At 40.7% G+C, this 12,404-nt stretch overlaps 2 protein-coding genes across 2 annotated transcripts; both read left to right on the top strand.

Moving 5' to 3' along the window:
- Nucleotides 1-1,027: 1,027 nt before the first annotated feature.
- On the top strand, nt 1,028-6,668 carry LOC122050476 (aluminum-activated malate transporter 10-like). Its single transcript, XM_042611378.1, has 6 exons — nt 1,028-1,316; nt 1,418-1,558; nt 1,650-1,922; nt 2,028-2,293; nt 2,390-2,842; nt 6,573-6,668. Exons 1-6 carry the CDS (start codon nt 1,028-1,030, stop codon nt 6,666-6,668), a joined length of 1,518 nt encoding a protein of 505 aa, XP_042467312.1.
- An 832-nt stretch (nt 6,669-7,500) lies between these two features.
- On the top strand, nt 7,501-10,887 carry LOC122050477. The gene is made up of 2 exons (XM_042611379.1): nt 7,501-8,392; nt 10,715-10,887. The coding sequence occupies exons 1-2, from the start codon at nt 7,501-7,503 to the stop codon at nt 10,885-10,887; spliced, it is 1,065 nt and encodes a 354-aa protein (XP_042467313.1).
- The last annotated feature ends 1,517 nt before the right edge of the window (nt 10,888-12,404 follow it).

A 12,404-nucleotide genomic window follows, 5' to 3' on the forward strand; every position in this document is an offset into this window, starting at 1 on the left:
TAGTTGGCCATGAATCATGATTCGTTGGTATACGTTAATTTTCTAATACAAAGCACGTGTATGATGAGATCTATAATGATATACAAATTTAGGTTTCTTTTAGTTGGCCATGAAGCCTGATTCGTTGACATTTTCTAATACAAGATTCGGTGTGAACGTCTTGCATTCCTTTCCACGCATGCAATTGTTGAATTTTATTTATCCTTTTTATTCAAAGAAATTAAAAAACAACCGACAAAAGAGAAAAAGAATGTTTCTCCATAAATTATGGCGGCTTTAAACTGGAGATCACCGGATCCATATATTTTTTTTTTTAATTAAGAGTTGGATTATATAAAATTATGATCAGATCGTAATGACGATTCAATCATAATTGACACTTTAGATTCATCATTTTCTTAGATCATAGGTTATAGTTTAAATCGGGATGGAAGTTGGAGATCATCAAAAGATCATCTCCGCTTGACGACCAACAATCAGATTACTTGGCCACCACCGACGGCCTTCGGGCAGTTTATAATAATCTGTCCTTATTTAAATTATAATATAAGAGGATGATAAATTTAAAGAAAGATCATAATCAATTATAATCAAATCGTCGCTACGATCCAATCATAATGATCCATCCTTGGTCCACATCTGGTCCCTCACTTCAATTAAAACAGCTAACAGTGGGCGTTGACGTCACGTTGCTTTCCCACGAATAAAGAAGAAAACTTTCGTACGTGCATCTCGAACTGTGATAATTGGTCAATATTGCGTTTGTTTCACAAATTTTAAGGTCAATTCTGAATAAATATAAAATATATATTTCATGAGATCTCATCTTTCTGAGTAAAAAACTGCTATGTTAAATAAAATGTCCTCGTAATCTATCTATTATTTTACTGCGGGGTCAATATTCCTTCAAGAAAACGATATGAGTGAGGTTGGCCAACAGTCGCTCGTACAATTCGCCAGCCTTTAAATATATATGCCAATACTCTTCTCATAGCTAGGACTGCAATTCGATCGGCAACGTAACCTAATGGCTGCTGATCAAAACCAAGTGCTTCCTGAGTCCGGCGGGATGGCTAGGGCTTGGGATCGACTGGTTGAGTTTGGAGTAGGAATGAGATCGAAAGTGATAGTGTTTGCAGAGAAGGTTTGGAGAATGGGTGCAGACGATCCGAGAAAGGTCATTCACGCTGTTAAAGTAGGGGTCGCTCTCTCTCTCGTCTCGCTCTTTTACTACACCCGCCCCTTCTATGATAAATTCGGCAGCAACACCATGTGGGCGGTGATGACCGTCGTTGTGGTCTTCGAGTACACTGTCGGTGAGTACAACGACTAAGAGAAGTGATTTCCATTTAATTTGTTATCCTAGCTAGTTTTCACTAGTAGATCGCCTTTAATTTTATATAATGCATGAGTGCAGGTGGTTGCTTGTACAAGGTAATCAACAGAGGAATAGCCACGCTCGGCGGCGGCAGTCTTGCACTGGCCGCCCACTGGATGGCAGACAAGTCAGGGCCAAAGACGGAGCCAGTAATTCTCGGTGCCTCAGTGTTCCTTTTAGGTAAGTAGGCATGGCTCGTGTGGACCGATGTCTATTTACGAATTCGACCTTATTTATAATGATCTTTAAATCGTATCGTTGTGTGTATCAGCTATAGCTGCGACATTTTTCAGGTTCATGCCAACTGTAAAGGCACGGTTCGACTACGGCGTCACCATATTCATCCTCACCTTTAGCTTGGTGGCCTTATCGGGCTACCGCGTCGATGATCTGGCGGACTTAACAACGGAACGCATATCGACCATTGGAATTGGCATTGCAATCACAGTCTCTGTTTGCATATTTATTTTCCCCGTTTGGTCTGGCCAAGAGCTCCATTTTCTCATTTCTAGAAATTTGGCGAAGCTTGCCGAGTCCTTAGAAGGTATACATATATCTTCCATCCCCTCATTCATTCATTAATTCATAAATTTGAATGTTTGAATTGAGAAGTGTCTTCGAATCAATTTGAATCATTAATTATTGACAGGAGGGCTAGAAGATTACTTTCCCAAGAACGGTGACAGTATAGACAGGACAGAATCAGCTTCTAAGAGGTCACATCGCTACAAGTGTGTGCTGGACTCGAAATCATCGGAGGATTCATTGGCGAGTTTGGCGAGATGGGAACCGGCACACGGATGGTTTAAATTTAGGCACCCATGGCAGCAATATAGCAAGGTGGGAGCTGCTATTAGGCATTGCGCCTACTGTGTAGAAGCAATGCATGGGTGCGTTAACTCAGAGACGATTAAGGTGATTAATCAATTAAGAAACTCATTAGTTAATTCAGCTGCGGCGACTCCATTATTTGAAATAAAAAAACTAAACCATATACTGATTCAATGTCAGAGATCACCAGAATGCTGGGATAAACATCTGAGAGATGCTTGCATGAAACTGAACTCAGACTCCTCCAAGGTCTTAAAGGAACTATCAAGTTCCGTAAAAACGACGAAGAAGTCTCCTAGTGTCGATTTATTGGTTGGGGAGATGAAAAATTCAGTGGAAGAGCTTCAGATTTCTTTGTCATCATTGGCCGAGGCATCAACACAGCCAAGACCAGCAGAGTCAAGTGAACTAGAGAACGAGAACAGCAGCGACGTCGACGAGTGTGACGTGGCTGTTGTATTAATGCCTCTAACAGAAGCCATGGCAGTTGTGACGATGGCATCGTTGCTCATCGAGATATCGGCGAGGATCGAAGGAGTCGTCGAGGCAGTGGCTGCCCTCGCAGAGCTTGCATGCTTTAAGCCAATCGGAGACGACAAGTCCCGTTCAAAAGTGCAGGCTGAAGAGCAAGAGGTGAAACCCCTCCATCAAGTCTGATAGACACAAGGCAGTGCACGAGATAATAAAAGTTTATCTAGCGAGAGTTTAATTTCTCCTATGTAAACATGAGTGTCGCATATACTCCCAAATTTATTATTTATTTTTAGACCAATTGTTCAATCATTAACTTATATGCTTATTGATACGGATCGTAATGAGCGGATCCAAGATGATGTGACGGTTAAAGTCAAGATGATGTAGCAGTCAAAGTCAAAGAAAGAGTATTCCCTCACTTGGCTTGGTTGTGCATCCAACGTTAAGTCTAGCCCAACCTAGTTGCAAGTTAGGCGAGATGAGGTCGACCGGCCCTTGGGTTGGTCAAGCATAAGGAGTTCTAACATTTTACCTTTTAACTAAAAAGATAACATGCCCGACTTGATCTAAAGATGGCCGACCTTACAGGCTGGCCATAACATCTGACCCACCCTGCAATCAATCAGTCATATGTATGGTCAGAATAAGGGTTAGCCTCCACGAACCTTATAAATCTCTCTATGCACGCCTGACCAGACACAAGGCTGGTCGGGCTTTAAAGTGCTTAGCTTTATATTGATTCTCAAATGGATGCCCCTGGCCAGATACAAAGCCGACTGAGCTTAAAGCACTTAGTTTCATATTGATTCCCAAATGAATTTTCACCACACAGTTCGTCACATGGTTTCGCGAACGGATTTCCACCACGCCCAAAGCATCATATCATTTTTTGAATGGATCGCTAAGACTATAGGCTGGCCAAGATATATTTAGTCAACAACATGAGCAAAGAATCTTAACAACCTGTCAGAATAACAATTACTATCTATTAGGGAATATTCTTCTGAAATCTTCTTCAATTATTGTGTCTCTCATCAACGAACCACTTATAATAGTATCTTTCTTCAACAACCTAAGTAATGATATAAGTTATAAATGACAAAAAAGGTATACATATGGGTAAATGAAAGATTTCTTGGACAATTATTGCACATTTCCAAGGTTGTACATTCTCCATTACCCCATCAAAACTCTAACATCACTAGCCACCACATGATCGTGGAGGTTATAAGAGGTGGTATATAAAAGGAGGGTCCTCTCCGTTGGAAAGGTACATTCTCTGAACATCTGATACTTATTCTTGTATACACATTCACAGAAGAAAACACGTTCACAGCTGCAAAATGGAGGTATTTTTTAAGCTCCAAGAATTTCTCCCAGAGATCTTTCGCGAGTTGTAGCTTCCGATTCGACTTACCTCTTGTGGTGGCAGCACACTGAGCAGGTGAAACTCTGCCTTTCTGTTGGCGACGAAATCGGCTTGCTCCTTCTTGCTCCATGTATTTTCTTCTTTGTCTTTCGGCGCAGCAAAACCATATTTCATTGTAATAAGAATATCAAAATTCATTTTAAAAAATACCTCCATTTTGCGCTTCCAAGTGGCGAAGTCTCCGTCAAACTTCGGGGGATGGATGTTCGCTCCGGCCATCGTCTTGATCGTAGTGCTTCAGTTGGCGGTTAGTCCTTTTTCTGAGGCGATCAGACTCTGATACCAATTATAGGTTCAGCAGAGGCCGGCAAGAGGGGGGTGAATTGCTTCTGAAATCAAAAATAAACTATACCCTCCTCGGATTCCAACTCAGAAATAAAATCAGCAGTAAAAATAACTAGCAACTATATAAAATTAAAGACAGAAATAAAACGGGAGACCGAGGTTTAACCTGGTTACAACCAAGGAGGTTGTTAATCCAGGACAATCGAAAGTCGCACTAACAGAGTCTCCTTCACTGTAGGCGGAGAAGCCTTTTTACACACTTAATGAACTCACAAGTTGCTAGGAATTGAAAGCTTGAATGAATGATGAATTCCTAGGTCCAGGGGTCCTTTTATAGCCCCTGGAAAGTCTATCCCAAAGCTCCAAGGCGCCTCCAACAATGGTCCAAGGCGCCTCCAAGCAAGTGATCGGATAGAACTCTATCCGAAGGCAAACGGTCGGATTGACTGGGTTGAAGGCGCCTTCAACCTGGCTGAAGGCGCCTTCAACCTGGCTGAAGGCGCCTTCAACCTGGAGGCGCCTTCAACCTGGCTAAAGGCGCCTTCAACCTGGTTGAAGGCGCCTTCAAGCTGGCAGCTCAGCTTCTTGGCTTCATTTCCAGCTTGCTTTGACTTCCAACGCTCCTATATTTTGGGTGATTGCGGCCAACCGGAATAGGGCTCACCCGAACCCAATTCCCGGCCTTCCTCGAGCAGGCTTCCGTCCGGCATCTCATCCCTCGAACGCCACGCACGTTCTTCTCACTCCACCGGAGTACTATTCCGCAGCTCTCTCGTCCTTCGGACGCACCGAGCCCGTCAGCTCCCTTCCCGTGCCGTTCTTCTCGCTAGCTGCGTCTTCCGCTCGACTTCCTGTGCTCCTAAGCTCCTGCACACTCAGACACAGGGATCAGACAAAACGCAGGACCTAACCAACTTGGTTCTTCACATCAAAACACCCACGGGGAACAACAGTTATGACCCAAGTTAAATATGGTAAAAGGAAATTTCTGAAAACATGCTAAGATATGACAAGTTATGGTCCTGATGTGATGGGTAATAATAACCGATATATGACCTCATCCTTTAGAGGTAGATCCGCTACCTTAGCGGCCCCCTAGTGCCGGCCCCATGGATATGGAGGGAGGTTCATGTAGGTACACAGCCCATAGGCGCATGGCAGGATAAACCCCAGGTCGTCAGTTCTTGAGAATCGACCCCTGGCCATTACGCCAGAGATACCATGCGCCCACCATCTGCGCTATGCCCTTGGGGCATGATCTCATCCTTTAGAGGAATTACATATAGGGGGCTGATCAGTTAAAGAGAATTTCCAAAAACATAATAAGATATGACAAGTTATGGTCCTGATGCGGTGGATAATAATAATTGATATATAGCCTCACCCCTTAGAGGAATTACATATAGGGGACTGATCAGTAATACCATGGAAAACAATATGATTAATAGTGTTATAAGTATATTTTTTTGATTAAGTTATGTTTCCATCATGAATTCCGAATGTCTTGCTATGTTTTATATTCTGTCGTTCTATGTTCGATCAACCCCACTTATTGAGTGTTTTCCCAAGCACTCACACCCCTTATTCCCATTCCTAGATAAAGATGAGGAACAAGTCGAGAAAGAGGAGCAAGAGATGTTTTGGAGCTGGTAATGAAGCCCTGTCCAAGTGATTCTACCTTATAGTTCATGTTATCTTTACTTGTACGCTTCTGTTTTTCGCTTTTGAATTGTAAAGACAATAATTCCATATTATTATTGGTTGGTATTCACTTTATGAGACTTGTTATTTTTGAGTATTTATATTCACGAACAATGGAGGTGTCATGCGCCTAGGTCAGGGGTGCAACAGAAGTGGTATCAGAGCCAAGTTTTAATTCGGTTGAGACATTTTGTACTCAAATATGACAAAGTTGGATTTTCGAAAAACGGCTAGTGCCCTTCGAAATGGCCTAACTAGCAAAAATCATGATCCCTTCATCGCGATGCATGCTATTTTCTACCGAATTTCATCGTTTAGGCCACCAAAATCATGTTTTTGCTATTTCAGGAAAGTTTCTGATTGCCTATAACTTCTAGTAGGAAAGTCAAAATTTGATTTCGTTAATCGATACTCCTCATTACTTAAGTAGTTATCTTTGAAATATCATGAACTATTTCGCTTATCTGATTTTAGGAAATGACCGACATACCTGTTCAGAACAACCGTAACCCCAATTGCGCCAACCGCAATAACAATAAAGATGCAAACCCTCCCCCAAGAGTTAGATAAGACAAGAAGATTTAATGTCCATTGTTACCATCATAACAACCACACTGCAAGGGTTAGCGACCCCAAGTGCTAGCCAGAATCCCAACCGCGTGGCATTATGTACTACTATGAGTCTCTTCGGAAAAATAGAGCCCCGACGTTTGATGGCAACCCCGACCCAGAAGTTGGTCAAAACTAGCTTAAGAATATTGAGACTCAGCTTCGACTACTGGAAATCCCAGAGGTGTTTAAAGTGAACGTCGTGACACCCTTCCTAGAAGATAGGGCACGCAAGTGGTGGGAAATCATTTCACCAACAATGATTGAAGCTGGACCAGTGACATGACAACAATTTAAAGAGATGTTCTTGAAGTAGTATTATCCGACTGAGTTCAGGTTATAGAAGCTGAGTGAATTTAAAAACTTTACTCATGCTCCGAGTATGTCCGTAGTGGAGTACACCTCAAAGTTCAACTCGCTTGGGACTTATGCCCCAACCATCATGGCAGATGACACTCTGACGCTACATCGCTTCAAGAAGGGTTTCAGTAGCCGAATTCAATCATCATTAGCAGTCTACGAGCCAACTAACGTTGTTGATCTGATGGAAGCAGCCATTAGAGCTGAAACGAACATCAAACGATGTGAAGATGAAGGCAAGAACAAGTGACCCCTCGCGAGTCAATCTTCCCCAAGTGAACAAAGGTTAAAACGGCTCAACCTATCAAGTGGCAAGCCCAAAGGACCCTCTTACACTTTGCTCTCCCAAAGCATTAAGCCATGCCCTACTTGTAACTTTAGACATCTTGGAGAATGCCGTAGGCTCTTCGGTGCATGCTTCAATTGTGGGAAGATGGGGTATCGAATTATGGATTGTCGTGAACCTATGAAACAAGGGGTGGTATCAAATTTTGTTGTAGTACAGAATAAACCAAAGGAGAATAAGCCCAATGCTCGGATGTTCTCTATGACTCAAAAAGAGGTGGACAACATAAGCGATGTGGTGGTAGGTACCATTCTAATCAACAAAATGACTGCCTATGTATTGTTTGACCATGATACCACTCATTCTTTTATATCTAAAAGATTCATTATGAAGTTAGGACTCATAGCTGAAATACTTAGTGAATCATATAGAGTGGTTATGCCCACTAATAAGGCCATCGAAACTCATAACTTGCATCGAAGCTGTCAGGTCAGTATTGGTAATCATACATTCGAAGCTGATCTGATTCAACTAAACATGATTGAGATTGATGCCATTCTTGGAATGGATTGGTTGGCCAAGAATCACGCATTAGTGGATTACCACAGGAAGATCGTCAAACTTCAGACTTCAAGCCAAGAAGAAATCATCTACCATGGCAAGGCCAAGGAAAAGAGATTGCTCCTGTCCGTATCTCAGACTTGGAAAGCCATGAGGAGCAGTGATGAAATCTATCTAGTTATGATAAGTGAGGTGGAAGAGAAGATCAAGGCCAGGCTAGAAGAAATTCCAGTCGTTCAAGAATTCCCAGATGTATTTCTTGAGGAACTACCTGGCACCGTTCCTAACCGTGAAGTAGACTTTGAAATTAATTTGGCACCAAGTGCGGTGCCAATATCGAAGGCACCCTATCGAATGGCCCTGACACAACTCAACGAACTAAAAGAACAACTTCAAGAGTTGTTAAACAAAAAGCAAATCAAACTGAGCGCATCTCCGTGGGCATCCCTAGTTTTATTTGTGAAGGAGAAAGATAGGAGTATGAGATTGTGTATCGATTACTAGGAATTGAATAAATCACAATCAAGAATAAGTACCCCTTCCAAGGATAGACAACCTCTTCAACTAACTTAAAGGAGCCACAATGTTCTCCAAACTTGATTTTGCTAGTGCAGTGAGCACTAGATGATCGAACCTGAGTTTTGATTATGACAAAGGGTTCAAAGTTAAGCTGTGGTGTTATCTAACAAGGTTCATGGAGCTTGCAGGAAAGTGCTAAGTGATACTTAGGCAAAAGTCCTAGCTGCGGCTAGACAAGGTGAAAACCCTAGGGTGTGATAACCCTAGGTCCTAAGGGGTGGTAACCCTAGGTGAAGGAAAACCCTAGGGAGTGGTAACCCTAGGTCATAGGAGGTGGTAACCTTATGCTGAAAGTCTTGGCGGGTCGAGAGCTTCAGGTAAAAGTCCTCAGGGGGAGTAACCCTAGGTGGAAAGTCCTGGTGTCGCAAACCAGGTGGAAGACTGGACGGGTCGGGGAACGGGCGTCCAGCAGAAAGTCCGGAAGTATCGAGCGCCGAGCAAAAGTCCAGTCGATCTGGAGGATCGCACTGGCAACAGGTAACCCTCCTAAGAGGAGTAGGTGAGGGTGTGTTCCCCGCAGAGGGAACATTAGGCGTCGGTTCAACCTAGGGTTTCAGGTCGGAAATCCGAAGTTAGAACCGGACAGTCCGAAGACTATCAGACTTATCTTATATAGTTTTTGTTATATTCTAACTCTGTTTTGCAGGAAACTAACATATTTGTGTAGAGTTGGAATCAGTTGTGATCGGTCGACCGAATCGAGGATCGGTCGACCGAACCCCCAAGCCAGCAGATCAGTTTTCCAGAGATTGGTCCAGCTCGACAAGGGGATCGGTCGACCGAACCTTAGGATTGATCGACCGAACCAAGGTTGGGCATCTACTAGATCAGGCTAATTGGACTGAGTCAGAGCAGCTAATCGGTCGACCGAACCTGTTTATCGGTCGACCAAACATTGGATAAAAGTTGACTAGATAGAAGCGGAGCGAGCAGATCGGATGAGGTAGAGGTCATCTGATCGGTCGACCGAACCGGGGATCGGTCGACTGATCCGCTTCGGGTCATATCTGATCCTGAGGTTCGAGGATCTGGATCAATCTTGCAGAGGCTAAAAAAGAAGCCTTGGGGTGCAGCTTCAAGATGAACTCGAACAGAAGAACTTGTGATCTTATACGCTACTCCGAAAGCTTCAACTAAACTCTGCTACTCCGATTTACGGTATAATCTTTGTATTTGTCGGTATAATCTTTTAAAGTTTAATACTTGTACTTATTTGCTTGTAAAGATTTGCGATATTATAGTTGTTGTCCACCGAAAGCGATCAACGATCGCGGGCCTTGGAGTAGAAATCGCCCTAGGCTCCAAACCAAGTAAATCTTGGAGTCTTCTGTGTGTTTGTTATTTTATCTATTTTCGCTGCTACTTCTCGAGTGTTTTACGAATCTGAAACGAGTGAAAGCCACGAGCGCTATTCACCCCCCTCTAGCGCTTCTCGATCCAACAATTGGTATCAAAGCGAGGTTGCTTTGAATTGGTACAACTACCGTTCGAGCATTTTTTCGTTGCTTTTTCGTCGCCCTAGGCTCTGAATTGGAGTATGAGTCGTCCTTTCGTTTTTTCCCTCCAAAATTATTTTCAAAAAATTCATTTTAATCTTTTCACCATTAGTTGGAATTAACAAAATATCACTTTTTCAAAAGTTTGAAATAATATTTTTTTAATATTTTAATAATATTTTAATTTTTTTATGAAATTCTTGAATTCCTATTTCTATCTTTTTCCAGCACTACTAATCTAAGACCAAGTCTTGGAACAAGTTTTATTGTGTTTATTTTATGAGATTGTCTTTCTAAAATGGCCCATCAAGAAGGTTACATCACAACCCGACCTCCGCTCTTCACCGGAGAAGATTTCGGCAACTGGAAGGGACGAATGGAGGCGTACCTTCAGATTAATTTCGAGGTCTGGATGATTATCCAAACCGGCCTAGAACTCCCAATTGATAACACCAGCAAACCAATATCGTACGAGAACTGGGATGCAAATCAAATCAAGAAAGTCGAGGCAAATGCTAAAGCAACCTATACTCTTTAGTGCGGGTTAACCAATGAAGAGCTGAACCGCGTCGGCCCCTTCTCAAATGCAAAGGAGTTATGGGAGAAGCTGAGCGAGCTACACGAGGATACATCTGACATGAAAGTAAGTAAATGTAATTTCATAAACGAATTATTTGAGCACACTAATACTACTCTGACCGAGAAAGGTGTTGCGTTATTTGCAGGAATAAGCAAGATAAAGGAGGCATTGAAGGCAACATGGTCCGAGTCATCAGACAAATTCAAATCCGACGAAGAGGAGCAAGCGAGCCTTCTTGCTCTACCAGTACTAGCACATGTTACCGAGACCGAGTCTGAATCCGAAATCGAGAGCGAATCAAAAACTGAGTCTGAATGAAGCCACGGATCCGTATCCATTTCCGAAGGACCAAAACCCACTGTAAGCTCTGTAATTTCTGGTATTAACATAGATAACCTAGAAAATTTACAAAACTTAGTTCCCTATTTATTAAAAAAATTGGCTAAATCCAACGTCCGGGTCAAGTCACTTCTAAAGGAGGTAACAACCCTTAAAGAAGTGACTAACTCAAGTCCCTTAACCAAGCCAGTTCAAATTGGAAATTCAACCCAAGTCCAACAACTTGAGGAAGAGAATTCCAATTTGAAAACTCAGGTTAAAGAACTCAAGGATACGTTGGAACGGTTCACCTTGGGTTCCAAGAATCTGGATCTGATTCTTGGGAAACAAAGAGCCGTTTACAACAAATTTGGACTTGGATTTAAGGCCAAACACAAATTATATCTGTCAATTATAAATAGATCAAGTAGAAACATAGTCCAAGCATGGGTCCTCAAGTCAAAATTAGTCAATCAAGTTGGACTTGGACACTATTGAGTCCCCAAGGATCAGATCCATTACCTTGATAGACCTTATCAAGGCTATGATCCAGGGGGAGCCAATAGAAAGACCATTATTAAAATTGTTTGATGATTGCCTTATTTCTCTTTCCTGCTTTTATTAAATGCTTAGATTAGGATAGTTTAAGGACCTAGGCATAATTTACACTTGTTAGTTAAACCTAGGAGTTCCAAAAAGAAAATTAAATATATATTTTTTTGAGCGGTTCTGTCTAGAAAGTGGTGGATGATCCCATACCCAAGAAGGCCTAGTGCCTCACCATTGACTCGGAACCAATACTTGAAATGTGTATTTAATTGACTAATTGGAAAATCTAAGTTTAATTCAAATGTAAATTAATCCTTAGAAATAATTTAAATTAAAGATAACCATCTCACAAAACTACATAAGATTTCCAGATTGATAATTTAGAATCGGGTGAGATGGATTTAAGACAAATTTAGTCAAATTAATCAATTTAAATAAAATAATTTAATTAACTAATTAAGTTAATTATCAAACTAATGAGGTAAAGTAACTTAATCAAATAAATTAACTTAAACCCACCTAAAAAATAATTCAAAACATTTTAAAAATCTTTTAAAAATAATTTTAAAAATTCTTTGAAAAAATCCTTTTAAAAATCTTTTAAAAAATCAATTTCAAAATCTTTTAAAAATCAATTTCAAAGTCTTTTAAAATCTTTTAAAAATCAATTTCAAAAGTTATTTAAAAATCTTTTAAAAATCAATTTCAAAATCTTTTAAAAATCTTTTAAAAATATTTTAAAAATCAATTTCAAAAATTATTTAAAAAACTTTTAAAAATCAATTTCAAAAATTATTTAAAAACTTTTAGAAAATCAATTTAAAAAATTATTTAAAAAACTTTTTAAAAATCAATTTTAACAATTATTTAAAAATCTTTTAAAAAATCAATTTCAAAATTATTTAAAAATCTTTAAAAATATCAATTTCAAAATCTTTTAAAAATCAATTTCAAAGTCTTTTAATGTA

The sequence above is a fragment of the Zingiber officinale genome, chromosome 3A, assembly GCF_018446385.1.
Source record: "Zingiber officinale cultivar Zhangliang chromosome 3A, Zo_v1.1, whole genome shotgun sequence".
In the NCBI taxonomy this organism is placed as follows: Eukaryota; Viridiplantae; Streptophyta; class Magnoliopsida; order Zingiberales; family Zingiberaceae; genus Zingiber; species Zingiber officinale.